Below are 19242 nucleotides of genomic sequence, written 5' to 3'. Positions count from 1 at the left end.
TCATTTACTGCAGTGTCAACTTTATTGAAAAACAATGATGTTCACATGTCTTAGGATCTAGCTTCATTACAGAAAATGTTTTGCAATAAGTTAAAAAACATTTACTGAACAATTACAAAGTCAGACAAAGCAACCAGGATATATATAAAAGGTCCAGAAGCAGCTTATAATACAAAACAGTCATTGTAGTGGAGAATTTCACAAAATGTTTGTTTTACAAAAATCCCTCAGTTGATAAAGCTATTTTTAAAAAATCACCACATTACATTTCAAAGCTCGGCATAAGATTTTAAAAATGGAATACCCCCATATTTAGCGGCTGTGCTTCCCTTCACAATCTGGTTAAGATTTACTATGGTCTTAACATGTATGCATTTGCAATTAAGACAAAAGCATTTTTTTTTTTTTTTACTAAATAGTTTTTAGAACCTATAACAAGATTATAGATAGTAATGGTGGTGATCCTGAAAAGGAGGCATTAACATAATGAAAATAAGGCAACTGAACTGACTGCAAACTATTTTTAGAAATTAAACTGGTTAAAATGACAGATTGCAATCACGTACAAGGAAGTGTCATCTCCTAGTACACGAAGGCTCGCCAAATGCGTCTCCCCTCCCAGAGTTCTACAATGCAGTTTATGGCCACCATTTTTAATACAAAAATGTGGACCATAGCAAACTGTAAGCTGGAAACAGTGGGTCATACATCTGCATTAAAGATAAGATAGATACAATCTGCTCCCAATTTATACAAATTTGGCACAGCGCTTCAATTCCCTGAATGAAACCTGCCCCAGGATGCTGCACAGAGTTCTGGCAACTTTGCTGTATTCTCCAGGAATATCCATTGCAACATCATGTGAAATTTGAAAACGAATTGTCACAAGATATTTTCTGTATCTGAGTACAAAACACACTTCCTTGGGATTCAAGATTGCCCATCCAACTCGTCTTTAATATTCAATCGTAATAAAATTACTAACAAGATTGGATATTTTGTTTCTTTTTCTAAAATGCTGTCATTAAAAAAGCCTCTGGCAGTGTCAGTAGTCAAAGTGCACTTCATTATGTGTCATTAAAGTCAGGTTCTACTCAGAAGAGCGATTACAAATTGCATATAGGCTTTCGTATTTAATGTGCGCCAGAGACACTCCAGAACTAACGTGCTTTCTTTACAGGTGAAAAGATTTCTCTAATTTCTGTTCCTACCGAATCTGACAAGTCAGGCTTTTTGTTTGCTTGTTTTTTTTTTTAAAAAAAGTTATTTTCCAGGCTAGAATTGGATTTTAAGGCCTTTTTTGGTTAAAGTAGCATTATATTAACATGTACTGCAGCTTCAGCAAATGAAAGATAAGCTGGTCGAAGACTTTCAAGCCTGCCTAAGGGAGCTAGATACGCGAATCCCACTGAGTTTGATACCCACATCCCTTCAGCTTCTTTGAAAATCTCAGCCCTTGTGGTTGTGCGCTCTGTAAAATTAGGAAGGAGCTTGGCAAGGGGAAGCAACTTTGAGATCCAACACAGGATTTTTTAATTTTTTTTAATGAAAGAAATACTATTTTCTGTGTGTTTTTGACATACTGTGCACTCAGCAGAAAGATTTTGAATGTGAGGAATTGTATACAGGAATCTGGTAGCTTTAAGACACCCACCTACCCATCAATAAACCACCCATCAGAACAGAAAACACAAGGAAGCTTGTTTTACAAACAAAAATAACAACTGCCTTTTCAGTGCAAGTGAGTTCACATGGAATGTATTCTACTGTCCAGTTTCATTATTTCCACATTAACTACAGTATTATGTTGTTTGATACCGTAGTGGATGAGGAGTGTATGCAAGGCAGGTAGAATACAGTGGCTACTGTAATACGCAGGCATACAAGTAGGACAGGTTAATTACAGGCACAAATATGGAAATGCAACATATTTCAGTAACAAGGCAAGTATTCAGTTGCAATCAAACATAGCAGCAATTTGAACAGAGATTAAGTAAGTAGAAGTCACAAGCCTTTGTTTCAGTAGAATGAAGTGGTTTTATTAGGCAAAGCCATTCGGAGGTGAACCCACAAACCTGAGTGTTTCTCATATTGGTGATAGTGTGGGTGGAGTCTTTCCTACCCAGTTAGCCCCCAACCAAAAGAGTATGATTCATTCATGGAAAATTTTTGCAATGCCAGAGGCTAATATGAACACTGCTGTCACTCAAGTGCTTATTATGCCTCCATTCCCTCTGCCCTCCTTTTTCTTTCAAAGTTCTGAGTCCCCCTCTCCTACCTCCATTAAGGACATTCAACAACCTTACATGAAATACAGTTTACTAAACTTATTGACTCAAGAGCTGCAGGGCTGGAACTCTGCATTTAAAATAATTAGCTTGTGGATCTGAAATTTAAGACACCCAGACAATCTGTGTGCTGGCAACAAATTACTGTACAGCTCCAAACCCTAAATTCCCTATTTATAAAAATCAACCATTCTGCCAAAAAGTTAGCAGAACGGTTCTAAATAGCTAACATGCAGATACAAAAGTTCTATCCAGTGTATAAAACTGAGGTTTGATTCTGGTGCTCCTGATTGGGTTAGAAAGCCGTGTGCTCTGGTGCAACATTCCAGTACAAGTGCTAGCCCTTTACGAAGGCAGTGAAGGTCAAGAAATGAGTGATCTGAAGTAGAGGAACAAGCAATCCAGCACTGCAAGATTTAATTGCTTAAGCTCCTACACTGATGGACTTGGTTAACAGCACTTTTTTCGGGAAAGGAAGCATATGCTACTTACATAGAGCTTTCCGAGAATTCCCACAGGGAAGCTAGTGCTAAAATAAACTTGGGCTTGAGCAAGGCATTGAGGGATAGATTTTCTAATTGCCTCTTACAGAGGCATTTTGTAAACATTGCAAAGACACTTACAAAAAACCTGGATAGGATCCTTTGGCAGGATACAGACTGGGAGGTAGCTCAGTTCCCAGTTACACTGAGGCACACAGGTTAAGGGACTTGTCCTAGTCAGGAAAAAACTCCCAGCTTTCTGCTTGAACCACAAAATCACGCAGCCTTAAGGAGGCATAATAAACCAGGGGCCCATATTAAAAAAGGCAGCTCCCTGGAAATCAGAGCTCAGAAGCAGCTGAAACAACAAAGAAGCCAAAGGAAGCCAAACTGCCTAAACCAAATGCGATACATTTGTGAGAGATGGACAAGGCTTTTGTATGTGTGTAAGCAGAGTTAGGCTTTATTGCAGCCTGAAAGCAAATGAGAATCATCTCCCCAGAGACAACTCAATTGCTGGACTGTGACTGGTGTCCACCTGTCCGCAAATCATGCAAAAAGTGGGATTTCATCAGCTCCAAAGGGGGGAACGTGGTATTCTAACAGAGTTACAAAACGACTAGTCAAGCAGCAGCTTCAAGAGCAACAGGCAACAATGTGAATGGGGCAATTGTCCCTAGTTTTCCCCAAGCCCTCCACTCGCAGATGATTTGGGAGGGGGGACCCTAACTGAATTGAGCCTAGATGATTACACTTGCCATCCGATGAGGGATATTTCATGAGTGTCTGCTGCTGCCTCTCTCGGTGCCTAAGGGAGTCTGCATCAACCCAGAGAGGCTGCCTGCTCAGCAACATACTGCACAGTAACTAGAGGCCACAGACAGTCAGAGGTAACCGTTGTGTATAGATTCTGGCTCAAAGTGGAAGGCTGCTATGGCTGGAAAAGTCAGCAGTCACACCCCTACACCCCTCCAGTCCCTAGGATCTAGACCTCAGGTGGTAGTACAGCAGCTTCAGGACTTTAGTAGCATAGAGCTGAAGCCAGAATTGTTTTCATGGCGGAAGTGGAATAGTTCAGTAATATCTTGTGGCCAGGACCCCTGGAGAGCTGGTGTGCAGATAGAAGATGGCAGCAAGGTGGTTGTTAGAGGAATATTCCATAGTCTCCACCCAACAGGACTGCAACACAGAGTAAGACAACAGATCAGGGCGTCTGCCCAGGCTGCAGAGCCTGTATTCCTGGGGAAGGAGAGAGATGAATGCCATCTGTTAAAACCTAGGTGGCCCAGGGAGGCTACTGCTTTAAGGTATCATGACATCTGATTTTAAAAACCATGGGGGTACAAAAACGAAAGTGTCTCTTGGTCCTATACTACTCCTTTCTTTCAAGGAAAGAGCGTGGAAAAATAATGGCGTCACCATATTAATTTGAATGTTAATTCCCCATTCCTTTTCATTCACAAACAGACTATTTTATGGAGGAACCTGTTCTCTATAGCTCTCCCATACTTCCAAGCATAGCTGGGGCATATTTTTAAGGTCTGTTCTGTTCCTAATGGATTTCTAAGAAAGTAACTTTAGCCACAAGAACCCCATAGATACCCTGTTAAACTGGATGATGGGCTTTGAAAAGGATCCTGTGAAAATGGAATGCATTAAACTATCTAGAACAACTGAAGGACACAAAGGTTGGTTTTTTGTTTTTTAAATAACTCCTTCTCAGATTCTAATAACCTTTCTGGATGCCATGAAACTGTGAGACTGACGCACTGTTTTGTTGCTAGCCTTGTTTGATTATGAGCTATGGGTAAGGTCCTAGCTATGCTACAAATCAGAACCATGTTTGCCCCTAGGTTACAAGTTGTGACCAGGCTCCCTGATGTGGTATTTGGGGGGCAGGGAGGGCCTTAAAGAACAAAGGATGAGCCTTGCAAAAAACACCAAGATTTTGCAAACACACATCTACAAAGCCTCACTGATCATCATCTTCCCAGACCTTGGTCCCAGCCCATAATGTGAAAGATAAGCCTTTGTACCAGTAAGGTAAGGATGCATTAAAAGGAGATATGAAGTGGTGAAGCAGTGTCCCACACAGGATAAGAGTGTCCAAGTGCTTAACTTATACCAAGTTTGCCAATGAGCCACTGTACAACTTGGAGCCGGATGACTGTGTTGAGCTCACACAAGAATTTGGCTAAGGATTCAGAAAAAGGGGATGTTAAAGTGGTCTTGGAACTTGTTGGCATCATAAAAATCCCAGCCACTAGGTATAATTTGTTCAAAGTTGGCAGTTTAATCCTGCATACATTTCCTTAGTAAGCTGTACTTGCTATCACTATCACTCTTCTCAGAATATAGACACTTGAGAGCATACGCTTCTGCATTTCTTCTGCTCCACAGCGTGATATTTGAACCACAGGGGGATTTAATGATCTCTCACCTTTGTGCAGAGAAGTGAGAAATGGTATGAACCGATGAGAGCGGTAAGTCAGAAGAACAGTGTCTCTTCCTTTCCTAACACTAATTCTGTCACCCTCTGCAGAGGATTTTTTATTTTAAAGGGTGTATAGAAATGCTTTCCTACTTTTAAGTAAAACACAATGACCATTTAGAAAGAATCTCTGATAGAATCTGTGCCCAGAAAACTAACTGAAGCTCAGTTTTTCCTTTGCTTACCTACCAAGTCCTAGGTTCTGTTTCTCTCCCATAATACAGCTGGGAACAGGATGGGCATCTAACCTGATGTGAGAAATGCAGCTCCCTGCCCTGCAATACTGCTAGCTGCTGCAGGCAAGTTGCAGAAATCAGGTCGGTTGCAGGTAAAGGGCCTCTTAATTTACCTTGGTTGCACTGAATTCCTAGCACTTTTCCAGTGGTGATCAATGCTCTTTTTGAGTTATTATTTTACAGAGACACTGTCAGTAGTTTAAACCCAAACTTTAGTAGTTGGGTAAAGAAATGAAACTTTCAAAAATATTCAGACAAAATAGTTTTCCCGTTTAGACTGAAACCTTCCCTGGTAGTGTTATAAATCCCACCATGCAGCACTGAGCTCCTGCAAGAGAGCCAGAAAGAAAGAACAGATCAGGGGAGTTTCACTGTCCAGTGAAAAAATTAAACAAATCTAGATGGTGAGACATTAGGGTTTTAAAAGTTATTTCAAAGCTAGGAGGAGGTCAGAAAGTGCAGCCTTGGGGTCTTACTATGCAACAGATCCTCAGCTGGTTTAGACTGGCATAATTCCATTGAAGACAATCGAGCTGTGCTGTTTTACACCAGTGGAGGATCTACTCTATTATTTTTAGGCTAACAGTGTCTCTTTAAATGTTATTTTTTTTTCACTCTGCATGATTTGTGTAACTTATCTAAAACAACAAAACTGAATTCTAGATGTCAGTCCAGCTGGGCTAAATGTTACAGAAAGCACCACTTCATTATTCTGACTGACTATCATTGTTCACAAGTAACCAGATATGCTGGATTTTAATACAAGCCTCCCCTACAAGCTGCAAGGCATATATTTGAGACACAAGTAGGAAGGTACATACAAAACAGTTAGCATAATTCCACTGTACTTGCTAGAATGTCACAAAACAGCACATATACCTGTTATGACAGACAAACAGTAAAGCATTTCTTCACAGCATCCCTGTGGAGAGAGAGAAATACTGACGTGACTGGGCTGCTTCCCCAAATATTTCATTGCAGTAACCAAGATATGCTGCTTGAAGAATTAGACATTTATTCCTGCACAGTGTACATTTCCATATGTAAGGCTGCAGCATTCCCCCTGCATTACATAGGTGTATGCAACCTGTGTGATGGTATGTACGTAGTGGAGACAACTTTAAGTTTCGTTTAAATGAGAGATGCACCTATGTACTTGTCTATGGGGGGCGGCGGGGAGGAGTGGGAAAAAGAGAGGATGGCAGAATTGGACACAGATGTTTGTTATGCATACATTCTAAAAAAAAATATTAAAGGAAATCTTAAATGCATACATGAAAATCTAAATTAAGGGTCCCACAGGGCAGCTAGTTTAGTTCCATTGCTCATCGGTAGTATTTTGGGTTATTGCTTATGTTTTCAAAAGGCAATTCTTAGGATTCCATTGCAGACTATGTACCACATGGCTAAGGACTTGTCTACTTTGGAACACTCAGTAAAGTTATGGCAAATCAACTAAAGGTGTGAAGTAAATGCATAGGAATTAAAACATGCTAAACACCTGTATGGATGCTCTCATTCAGGGGTAAAGTGGCTTTAGTTCACTAAGATTAAGGCCAGGTCTGCACAACAGACCTAGACAGGTATAACTATGTCGCTCAGGGGTGTGAAAAATCCACCGACCTAGCGCTTTCTACACAGGGGGTTAGATTGACAGGAGAGCTTCTCCTGCCAACATAGCTATTGCCTCTCGGGAAGGTGGATTAACTACACCAATGGGAGAGCTCTCTCCCATCGGCTTAGAGCAGGGGTCTCAAACTCAAATGACCACGAGGGCCACATGAGGACTAGTGCACTGGCCCGAGGGCCGCATCACTGACACCCCCCATCGCTGCCCCCCAACCCCACCCCCACTCCATCCTTTCAATGAGGCCCCGCCCCTGCCCTGCCTCTTCCCACCCCTTCCCTGTCCCCATTCCAACCCCTTCCCCGAAGCTGCGTTTTAAGGGTAGACGGGCCCTTAAGTACAAGGGGGAACAGATTAGTAAGCATAGGAGCTAGGACATGTTGCAAGAGATCATTCAAGGCAAAGCGGGTAGTTAACACCTCTGCAAGTCGGAGAACAAAGGACAACTCCCTCAAGTGACGTGCCTACATTTCATTTGGCAGCATGGGATGATTTTTGCAGGTGTGAAAACCACCGAGTTTGTCACAGGGGATCTGGCAACTGACAGGACAAGCTTGTCATCAACCTTCTGGAGGGCAGCAGTGTTCAGGAATATGGGGGAGTTTAATAACTTGAGAGATTTATTTGGCAGCATATTCATACAGTCTCGTGCACTTTATAGGTTACATGCCTCCAAATGCAGTACACCTTTCAGTGCATGCAACATTTGAAAAAAGTAGTGGGTGAGTTTCAGCAAAAAAGCCAGCCAACTCGCTGGGACGCTGATGTTTCCTGAAAAGTTTACTGGGAGGAGGGGAGAAGAGAAAAGGGGGGATGGTAAGAACTCCTAACCCCCTGCTGCCATGTCCCACCCCGGAAACAGCTGCATTTCAGTCACAGGTGAAAAATTCTGAGGCGTTTAGTTTGTAATCAACTCTAAGGTCATTCAGAAAAAATGGCAGCACAACCATTTTAAAGTCATACAGTTTATGGGGGAGTTAACTGTAAGATAGAGTTTAATAGATATTCACTAATATAATAAGGAAAAATCAAGCTTACCTTGCAAATGGTATGAAAGAAATGCTGTACCTAAGAGAGGAAGAGAACATTAAAAAAACTGAGTTACCATTAACTTCAGATTACATTAGAGTCATACACAAAAGCAACAACTCCTCCCCACACCACACTGAAACAGAGACAGAAGTGTCTCAGTGAACATAAAGACAAAACACCAGTTCAGGTAGTGGAAAGGCACGCAAGCTCCTCCTCAGCCATCCTCCTGAAAACAACTCTGTTGAATCCATGAAGCGCCAAAGCTATGGCTCGCTATAAAAATGTTTATTAACAATAATCCTCCTCTTTCTGAAACCCTACATGCACCAACCCCCGGGGCAAGTAGGATCAGTCATCTGGCTAGTGATGTACTGGGTGACTTGGATAAGGACACCTAGTCAACCTTCTATTTCTACAGCATCTGTAGCAATGACCTGGGAAGCTGTACAAAAGTTATAATAATGAAAAGGAAACTGGCCCTAAGCAATCCTGATCTAAACTACACAAAGTAAAGAGAACAGTCAAGAACAATGTAATCCAGAAAGGGAAAATCTAGTGTAAAAGGGAGGACTGAATGGGCAAAGGCAAACTGATCCAAACAAGGGAACCTTGCTGCTGGTTCCAAAAAGAGCAAGAGAAACTCTAGGGGAGAGTCCCACTGAGAGAGACTCTGCAGTAGAAGTGCTCTGCCCCCAGCCCATTCCAAGCAGCACTCTGGAGCAGAGAGCAGGGACAAGCCATCTGATTTCAAATGCCTTGTAGGACGTCACTCATGAAGATCAGGTCATTAGGATTAATTTGGCTAGGTGCTTCTTGTTTGGGTGGCTAGAAGAAAGGGAGAACTCCCCTACCATAATTCGTACAACTTTACAGTCCTCTGACAATCTATCCACAAAAGCTAGATTTAATCCAGGTTACTTTGGGGGGGGGAGGGGGAAGAGAGCAGAGGCAGCTTTAGCACGGGTTCATGGGTTAAACTGCACCCACAGAAATCATCAAACCAATGGTGCCAAACCCAAGTGATGCTGCAGCCCTCTCTGTGCCAGGTTGAAATGCCTGAAGCCGCAGCCAGGCCCAGGAGCTGCTATTGTGGTGCAGGCTCAGACTCTCCCACCCCTCTCCAGAACCTCCCCTCTGCACAAGGCCAAGATTACAGTTGCAGTGCCTGGGGAAAAGGTGCTGCTACAGATGGCTGGTGCCCCCTTGGCTGATAACTCAGAATCCATCTCCTAGAAAAGTTTAGCATAGCATACCCACTGAATTCAGATGCTACACCCTCCCTATTAGGGGGAGGGGGGAAAAGTTACCTACCATGCCAAGGCAAAAAATTGCAAAATGCAGAAGATGAGAGCAAGTCCCTTGTTGTGCCACTGAAAGAAGAAAACAGACAATAACGCAATCAAATAATGAGCATATATATTTATTAGTGTGCACTGGCTATATACAAGATCCAAATACTCACCCAGAAGGCAGAACACAATGTTAGTATGAGACACAACTAGAAGAGAACAGAGCATGTCAGTTAAAATAGAGACTACTCCACAGTTAAAATATATTTTTTGCAAATATAAAGGAAGACTGAAGGGAAATGCAATATTTTACCTGAGCCAATGTAAAAATTGCTATTTAAAATGCCCTATCTATACTATTTCTAAATATGAAATAAAGCAGCAAGCTGGTGAACATCACAAAAGGACGATCACAGCTGCAGTCAAGGAACAGCAGAAGGCTTCCACAGCTTGTGGCAATTTCTGTAGGTTCCTACTTTTTCCCCAGGCCAGTTTTATTAGTTAGTATACACATTCAGGTACGCTACTTCACTTTCTTATCTAAATAGAAATATAGAGCTTTCCAGCTCCTCTCGGTCTCTGGCTGCAGCTCTGATTTGCCTGTCTCTAAACATGCCATGAATCTGTTTCCTGTTGAAATCACTAAAACAGCAGCCCTGGGGTATCACACCGCTATCCAGTTAATATCAATTGAGACTATGAAAAATGTTCAGGTACCTTTTAGCTACTACTTTAATTTATTTATTTTAAAGCGTTCCAAGGCCTGAATGTAGGAATGATCCACCCACTTCAGGCATCTGTAATGCCTACAACCCACATTTACTATAAAAATAGGAGCTGCACAGTTATGACACTTCTGGAAGGGCTTTTTGCTAGACTCCTTAAATTTACAGCTGAAGGTCAACACTTTCACTTATAGGTCTGGAGTGTAGACCTGGCCAATCAGTATAACTATGTTGGCTCAGGGGTGTAAAAAAATCTACACCCCTGAGTGATGTAGTTATTCTGACCTAACCCTCCGTGTAGATGGCGCTATGTAGATGGGAGAGCTTCTCCAGTCGACAGAGCTACCGCCTCTCAGGGAGGTGGATTAAATACACCATGGAAGAGCATCATCACTAAAGCGCTGCAGCTGCACCGCTGTACACGAAGACAAGCCCTTTGTTGAGATGCTTCAAAGCTGAAAGAGCCTACAGCCTAGTAACCACCTAGATCCATGGTTTTCAACCTGTGTCTAAGGGGTCCACAAAAGGTTGTCGTTAGCATAGAACAGTGGTTTTCAACCTGTGGTCTGCAGACCCTCTCGGGATCTGCAGACTACACCTAAGATTTCCAAAGGGATCCACACCTCCATTCGAAACCTTTTAGGGGTCCACAAATGAAAAAAGGTTGAAAACCACTAACCTAGATGCATTTGGCTAAGCTGCAAAGTTCCCACAAAAATTCAATTATACATGAAGCTGTAAGTCACCTGAGGATGACTAGATTCTCCAAGTACCTTGTTATGAAACTCCACCTACAAGCATTTTACCAAAGAGTGAAACTAGCAGCTAGGGTAAGTAGAAATAAGAGATAAAAAAATAAGAGGGTTGACACTCTAATGTTACATTTCTGTCTGCCTATATCTCCACTTGCTTCATCCCAAACCCTCTTCTAAATAACTCCCAGTCCCACTCCTGCCTTCACATCTTCTTTCATGTTGCCCATGTGGGTGTGTGTGGGTGTGCATGCGCGTCAGATTTCTCCAAAACTTCTTCAGCAACACCTATCAATCCCCTCAGTGATAATGATTCTACTACTTCATGCACTTAAACCACTGCACCCTGTACTGTACTGCCCAGATTTAGGCTATGCTCTTCAGAACATGGGACCTGTCTTTTTCAGTGTTCTCTATAACTATATACATCTCCAGTGCTATAAGAACAGCAATAAAAGCAGCACTGTGAATGTAACTAGATCACACCACTATTGACAACTTGGTTCTGGAATTTTGCACTGAATTAAGACTAGTTAAAACAAGATCCTTTGATACTTACTAGCATAACAATAGTAGCTATCAAACGAGTAGGCTCAAACATTCTTTTCAATTGTCTCATAGGTCCCATAAGGAAAATAGTGCTGTAACAAGCAAAACAACATAACACAGACATGTAAAACATCTACATACAGCAATAAAATTCAATTGTAAGATGCCCTAATCAAGCATGCTTACTGTGCTGTCATAAATTGACATTCTGTCCTAGAGGGCCACTACTATACTAGATACCAGTGCCTATGTTATTATGGTGATTGGTGCTATCTGTATAGCAAAGACAGCCAGGCAGTACTATAGAATAAAAATCAGTATCCTACTGACAATGGGGAAGATACATACCAAGAACTGGGCACCAAACAGACTAAGTCTTGGGAAGAAGCAAGTGCTGACATTTGTAATCTAGACTCCTCCATCTCTGTTCAAAACCAAACATTCCAGAAGGGGTGTAGGGACAAGCTTGGTGGAGGTCAACGGGTCCTATCCCAGGTCTCCATTCTGATTTGATGAAAGTGATCCCTGAGGTACCTGGACTGCATTTACACAGACTAGTCAATGAGTTCACTTCCTACCAACGCGCCAGACACAGTCTTAAAGTGCCATCAGACTCGGCTGACTTTGTAGAACAGTGAGGCTCAGATTAAATTGATCAAATTTTCATTTAACTTTTTTTTTTTTTTTTAAATCTTAGCTTGTTATGTCCAGCTTATTTACCCATTTTCTCTCTGGTCCTAAGGTGACTCCTCTCCTCCCTCTTGTTGCTGACAACAGGCTGCCATTGCTTCAGTCAAGAGCAGCCCAAGATACAGTATAATGGAGGAGATGGAGTGGTGGGAGAGAAGAAAGCAATCCCAAGCCAGCCACAGATGATGAGAGAGGAGTAGCCAAGTAGAGTATTCCTGTGAGGATCAGCCAGATGGTATGTACCCAGGACAACCACATAGCCACTGGCATGCCTAATTCTACTGCATGCCAGGAATGATGGAGTCTCACTAGTCTCCCCTCCCTCACAGTCATGTGGCAATGAGTTACACAGTCAAATTACACACTGCATGACAAAGTACTTCCTTTTATTGGCTTTGAATTTCCCAACTTTTAATTTTGAGTGTCCTCTGATTCTTATGTTACAAGACAAGGAGAACAGGCTTTCCCGCGCTAAACTTTCTAGAAAATTCATTACTTAGTACTTGTATCACTTTCCCTCTATTCATCTTCTTTCTAAGGCAAAGAATTCCAATCTTTGCAATCTTTCCACATGAGTTTTTCCATGTTTTTGATCATTCTCATAGCTCTTCTTAAATGAAAAATAAATCTTTACATAATACAGATTGCAAAGTCCAGGTAAAAAAAAATTAAGGGCCCACATATCCTTGAACACATCAACTCGTGTCCCAACTTAACAAACCAAGCTTTATAGCTCGAGTTCTGTAATAAGCTAGTCGAGATGGGGTGACCACCATGGCACACAGCATTACAGATAAGGCTGCCCCTTTGATTTATATAATGGCATTATAGCAAGTCTCCATATTATTTGCCACCCCATTCCTTACATATTCTAAAATCTTGTTTGTTTTTTATGTCAGCTGCACATTGAGAAGAGGTCTCCATTAAGCTATTTACAGTGATAGCCAGGGTCTCTTGTGAGGCCAGTGAGACTACCTATACAAAGATATGCCTCCAGCATGGACTAATAGCTGATGGTTCAGAGGAAAGTGTAGAAAACCACAATGATGCACCAAACAATACATAAGTTATGTAGATGTCTTCCTGACCCCTGCAGGAAGGATGAGATTTCATTCCTCTTATTTTAGCAAGTATATCCAGACAATATTTGATCCAAACAGTAAATAGAAAATACCAGTTGAAACGGTTTCATTTCCCAAGAACTGAACTGTTTAAATCAGTCATGTTTGTTCCTCTTCTATTATTTCTGAATTTTAGAGATCTGTACAGAGAAGTGAACATTCAGCCTCACGTCCCACCATTTCCACCACTCAGACAAGCATGGGTACATTCGCACACACTCATTCTGTTCCCATTTTCTGCCTTTGTATCAGGTAGCTATTTTACAGAAATGTTACCTTCCAAGGGATGCAATATTCCCCAGAGTGTAAAATACTGCAAAGAGAACTAGTCCTTTCCTTGGCACCCATAGCAGGCAAGTACCCTGAAAAGGAAGATAAGAGAACATAAGAATGGCCCTACTGGGTCAGACCAAAGGTTAATCTAGCCCAGTATCCTGTCTTCTGACAGTGGCCAGTGCCAAGTGCCCCAGAGGGAATGAACAGAACAGGTAATCATCAAGTGATCCATCCCCTGTCGCTCATTCCCAGCTTCTGGCAAACAGAGGCTAGGGACACCATTCCTGCTCATCCTGGCTAATAGCCACTGATGGACCTATACTCCATGAATTTATCTAGCTCTTTTTTGAACCTTGTTATGCTCTTGGCCTTCACAACATCCTCTGGCAAGGAGTTCCACAGGCTGATTGTGCGTTGTGTGAAGAAATACTTCCTTTTATTTGTTTTAAACCTGCTGCCTATTAATTTCATTTGGTGACCCCTAGTTCTTGTGTTATGAGAAGTAGTAAATGCTTCCTTATCTACACCAGTCATGATTTTATAGACCTGACTGGATAAAAATTGTTTCACGTTGCAACAAAAATAGCCCCAAAACAGTGTTTTTTAGTAGCAGTGAAGAAGCACTAAAAAACTTAAACCTGAATGGCAGTTACAAAAGCTGGTTTGTGTTTGTTCACATTCTTTATAGTGATCAGAGCATTACATTACACTTGCTGATAGAACCCAGTTTCCTTTTTTATAAAAAGGGTTTTGGAATTTTTTGCTTTCATCAGGGACGGGACATTCCCCGAAACTGAAATCAATTTCTGCACAAATAGGTAATTTTGCCATACTTGTGCAAATCTTATTCTTTAAAGAAAAGTAGGAATATCCGATACATGGATATAGTACAAAAGGATGTACTTCCATCTACAAGGCAAGTTTTACCATGTCAGGTTCATTGAACCGTGTTCATTACAAAAGTGCTCCTTCTGACTCTGTTATAAAACAGTTTGATCTGACCTTTGTAGACTGATTAAATCATGTTACCACACAATCCCTCAATTTGCCTATGTAGATGCATCCTTAGTATCGCCTGGCTCAGTCCTCCTGGCTGTCCTGAATCCCATTCCCTTCCTGAACCCCAGCACTAGTTTACCAGTCCCATCCCACGTAGCCAACCTCATATCATTCCTCTTGGTACTTGAGAATCACGTTTCATACAAGCTGCATATTGATCCACACATCACCCAGTCCCTCACAAATCAAAGAGGAGTGGACTGATCATCTTCTTGATTTTTAGTTTATGTTTAGTTTAATTTTATAGCTGCATTTCAAAGTGTTCCCTTCCCAATCCAGATGCCTGCTCAATGTCCCAAGCAGCTGGCAGAACTGGAGCCAGTTTGTACATCATTTTGTTATCCACTTTGGGGTGCTATAAAAAGTGCTCAAAACGCAAGTCTCCTCCTAGAGCAGAAGTGGACAGACAGAGAAGAACTTACCAGGACAGAGCACAGAACTCCTAAGGCAAAACAAGCGATGAAGCCTTTCACTCTCGTGCCCCAGCTTAATGAAGTTGTATCAACGATCTGGAAGCAAAAACAAAGAGAGAGACATATCCTTTAACACAGTGATTTTCAAACTTTTGTATTTGTGACCTCTTTCACACATCAAGCCTCTGAGTGTGATCCCCCTTATAAATTAAAAAACATTTTTTTTATATTTAACCCTACTATAAATGCTGGAGGCAAAGCAGTATTTGGGGTGGAGGCTGACAGCTCGCGACCCCAAAGTAATAACCTTGCAACCTCAAGGGGTCACGACCCCCAGTCTGAGAACCCATTTTAACACATCAATTTGTGTCCCAACAAAACAAACTTTATAGCTCTATTTCCATCAGCAGCTTAAGCACCATCTGAAAAATATTCTGTTAGAACACAAAATAAATGAAAAATGAATCCATATACAACAGCAATACTACTAACAGAGAGCTCAGTTTTGAAACCACACTGCAAGCAGAATTCCCACTGAAGTAAATGAGAAGTATGTTATTACCTACATCAGGGGTGACCAACCTGTGACTCTGGAGCCACATGCGGCTCTTCAGAAGTTAATATGCGGCTCCTTGTATAGGCACCGACTCCAGGGCTGGAGCTACAGGCGCCAACTTTCCAATGTGCCGGGGGGTGCTCACTGCTCAACCCCTGGCTCTGCCACAGGCCCTGCCCCCACTACACCCCTTCCCGCCCCCTCCCCTGAGCCTGTGGTGCCCTCACTCCCAGAGCCTCCTGCATGCCACAAAACAGCTGACCAGGAGATGCGAGGAGGCGCTGATTGGCGGGTGAGTGGGAGGTGCTGCGAGGGAGCTGATGGGGGGACTGCTGATATATTACTGTGGCTCTTTGGCAATGTACATTGATAAATTCTGGCTCCTTCTCAGGCTCAGGTTGGCCACCCCGACCTACAGAATGAGGCCCCTATCAAGTCCTAGATACCTATAATAAGTGAATAGCTTGCCACAATACTATATAGTCTGTTCATTCCACTATATTTGTACCTACATATCTAACCTTTCCTGTTCTTCTATTAGCAGACACATATCCACCTCAGCGAGCATAGATTCTTCGCCTCCACATTAAGGCCTGGGCCTACACCTAAAACTTAGTCAACTTAACTACCACACTCAGGTGTGCAAAAAAATTCACACACCTGAGAAATGTAGTTAAGCCGACCTAAGCTGTGGTGCAGAAGCTGCTAGGTCGACAGAAGATTCTTTCATAGAATTAGCTATTGCCTCTTGTGGGGGTGGATTTACTACAATGATGGAAAAAACTCGTTCCATCACTGTAACAAGTGTCTACAGTGCAACATAGCAACAGTGAAGTTGCAGCACCACAGCTGTGACACTACAGTACTTGTAGTGTAGCCATATTCTCAGTTATTATTTATCAATTTCCCCTCTCCTACCCTTAATTTCTATATTCACTGGAAGTGAAATCAGGCAGATTCCAGTCAAATTTTCATAGAAAAAGCAGTTTATAAAAAGCACCACAATTTTTTTTCTGTTCTCTGTTTTCTATGTTGCCTTCATCTACACGGAACAGAACTATAATGTTTCTATTTCACCCATCTCGTCAGAGTGAAGTCCTTGCAACATATTTCCTACCCACCCACAAACATCCAAACAGTAACTTTTTGCTGTTCAGTGAACTCTAGAATTTATGAATACTTGAGCATGTTAGCCCTTTACACACTAGAGCGTACTTAGTTTTAGACACATGGCATGAAGGTGAGGGAAAGAAGTTGGGTGGGATTATGAAGTCATTTTCATTCATTCAATTGGAAATCATTTAAATACATGGCATCAGACTAGTTTCTAGGAAGTTTAGTCACCTTTCCACATATAAAACATTCGAAAAGTTGCATGGCATCGCATTTGGCTCAAGATTTAAGCTTTGCAGGAAGTAGTTTTTTTATAAAATCCAAGAACAAAAAGGTTTACGCTATTTTTGTAAAAACAAACCAAATGTGTTCAGCTCCTGAGTGCTACATTGTTTGGGTTTCAAACGCTTTAGGGGAATGGCTATTTGTTTCTTTTTTCAAAAAATAACCATTCCCCTAAAGTGTTTGAAACCCAAAACAAACAATGTAGCACTCAGAACCTGAAAACAAAACCATATGCCAAGGTGGAACTGATTTACACTGTCTAAGAGGAAAGAAATGCAGTGAGTCAACAAAGACCACAAACAGCGAGATACACTGGGTGGCTAAAACTCTTTCCCTTTAAACACTCTGACAGTGTTTAAAGTTATTGGTAGCACAGATAACGTGAGTTTACAATATAAGCTCGGACCCTGGTTAGCACAAGGTCTGTGTGGCCAGAAGGGAAGTTGGGCTTGAGCCCGAGGTCACACTGCAATGAAGGCATACCCTAGGTCAGTGGCTCAACTTTTCCAGACTACTATATCCCTTTCAGGCATCTGATTTGTATACCCTCAAGATTCACCTCACTTAAAAACCACTTATTTACCAACTCAGACCTAAAAATAGAAAACGGTCACAGCACACGGTTACTGAAAAGTTGCTCACTTTCTCCATTTTACCAAGTAATTATAAATCGATTGGAATATGGATATGGTCGCTACATGGCAGTATGCAGAACAGTATAAACAAGCCTCCGTATGAAATTTGTGTTTGTACTGACTTCGCTGGTGCGTTTTCCGTAGCCTGTTGTTAAACTAGGCAAATATCTAGAGGAGGTGATGTACCCCCGGCAGACCGCTGCGTACCCCGAGAGGGACGGGTCTCCCTGGCTGAGAACCAGCGGACGAGGTGGACAGAGACCCTGTAAAGCTCCCGTGTCCTCCTACCAGCTCGTCAGGGAGCGGCGGCGGGGAGGACTCGCTTCCCAGCCCAGCGGGCAGCAGCCGGAGCGGGCGCGCCATGCCCGGCCCCGGCCCCGCTCCCCGGGGAGGGCGGCGCTGACAGGCCGGGCACCGCTCCCGGCTCCAGGGCTTGCACTGAAACTCTGCCTCCCCAGACGGGCCGCGGGGGTCGCCCCCCACCCCTGACACGAGCCTCCCGGCCCGGCCCGGGCTCGCAGCAGGGCACGGCCCGGAGCGGGCCCGCACCGGGACAAGCCGCGGCAGCCTGGCCAGCGGGAGCGGGGGGGCTCGTTACCTCGCTCAGGCCGCCCTGCTCCTCCGCGTCCTGCCCGTTCAGGACCCGCTTGAGCTTGTCCATCCTGCCTGGCTCCGCCGCCGCCGCCCCGCTTCCGTGGTCCGACTACTTTAGGACTGGCCCGCCCCGCCCCCGGGACTACAACTCCCAGCGCGCACCGCGGGCAGGAAGTCGCCGGTTTCCAGCCAACCCGGCGGCTAATCCGGGGCAGTGCATGGTGGGAGACGTAGTCCCGACCCGCTGGCGCGGTGCGTCCTGGGAGCTGTAGTCCATATTGGCCTTTCTCCTGAAAGAGTTTGCCAGACGCCAGTGGCACATGGCGTCTATGCCACAAGGCAGCTCCTAGCCAGGCATCAGCCTTCACTGGTAGCATGCTGCTCCTTTTCCACACTCTCAGTGCCAATCAGGGCAGCCTCCAACACAGCATTGCCAGCCCATGATTTTGTGGCAAATCTCCCACTATTTAGTGCTTTCCCTAAAGCCCCAGCTCCTGGAACTGTGAGAATCTAGGTTTCAGAGTAACAGCCGTGTTAGTCTGTATTCGCAAAAAGAAAAGGAGTACTTGTGGCACCTTAGAGACTAACCAATTTGCCACAAGTACTCCTTTTCTTTTTGCGAATACAGACTAACAAGGCTGTTACTCTGAAACCTGTCATTATGCAAGGCACTGCATTTAGCCATATGGAGTGGAAATCTATCAACTGCATGAAAAAACTTGTACAAATTGGTTAGTCTCTAAGGTGCCACAAGTACTCCTTTTCATTTTGTGAGAATCTAAACTTTCATTTAAAAAGTTTCTAGACATCAGCATTGTAGAGAAATGCTGGGAAATGGGACAGAAGTCTAATCCAAAGTCTCAAAAAACAGAACACAAATGAAAAAAGCAGCAAACATTTACTATTTTTAATATGATATTTTTAAAGCCAATCTCACTGTTTTGGGGCGCCTGCTTCATCATTTTTGAATGCTCGGATTTGGCAACATTTCTTAAGTCATTCTGCTATGCAAAAGGGTCCACTGACATT

At 43.0% G+C, this 19242-nt stretch overlaps 1 protein-coding gene across 2 annotated transcripts; it reads right to left on the bottom strand.

Annotated features, from left to right (window-relative positions):
- On the bottom strand, window positions 1-18373 carry SFT2D2 (SFT2 domain containing 2). 2 transcript variants are annotated; one of them, XM_037908629.2, is made up of 9 exons: window positions 18218-18373; window positions 15040-15126; window positions 13559-13644; window positions 11482-11563; window positions 9619-9654; window positions 9468-9526; window positions 8163-8192; window positions 6377-6419; window positions 1-4009 (listed from the first exon to the last, which is right to left on the bottom strand). In XM_037908629.2, the coding sequence occupies exons 1-8, from the start codon at window positions 18278-18280 to the stop codon at window positions 6380-6382; spliced, it is 483 nt and encodes a 160-aa protein (XP_037764557.1). In that variant the 5' UTR covers window positions 18281-18373; the 3' UTR covers window positions 1-4009; window positions 6377-6379. The 2 variants fall into 2 exon arrangements, with proteins under 2 accessions (XP_037764557.1, XP_037764552.1); XM_037908624.2 differs by having other exon boundaries at window positions 1-5825; window positions 18218-18372.
- Window positions 18374-19242: the final 869 nt, after the last annotated feature.

The sequence above is a fragment of the Chelonia mydas genome, chromosome 1, assembly GCF_015237465.2.
Source record: "Chelonia mydas isolate rCheMyd1 chromosome 1, rCheMyd1.pri.v2, whole genome shotgun sequence".
NCBI classification, from domain to species: Eukaryota; Metazoa; Chordata; order Testudines; family Cheloniidae; genus Chelonia; species Chelonia mydas.
The sequence above is the reverse complement of the archived record's forward strand: the minus strand, read 5'-3'. Positions and strand labels throughout refer to the sequence as shown.

Bases quoted from the DNA above. Each gene is read 5' to 3' on its own strand.
- SFT2D2 (XM_037908629.2), bottom strand. From the start codon at position 18,280: ATGGACAAGCTCAAGCGGGTCCTGAACGGGCAGGACGCGGAGGAGCAG. The intron at 8,193-9,467 runs GTAGGTAACTTT...TTCCTCTCTTAG, and splicing joins CAATTTTTTGCCTTGGCATG to GTACAGCATTTCTTTCATAC. The intron at 6,420-8,162 runs GTAAGCTTGATT...CTCTCTCCACAG, and splicing joins TCTTTCATACCATTTGCAAG to GGATGCTGTGAAGAAATGCT.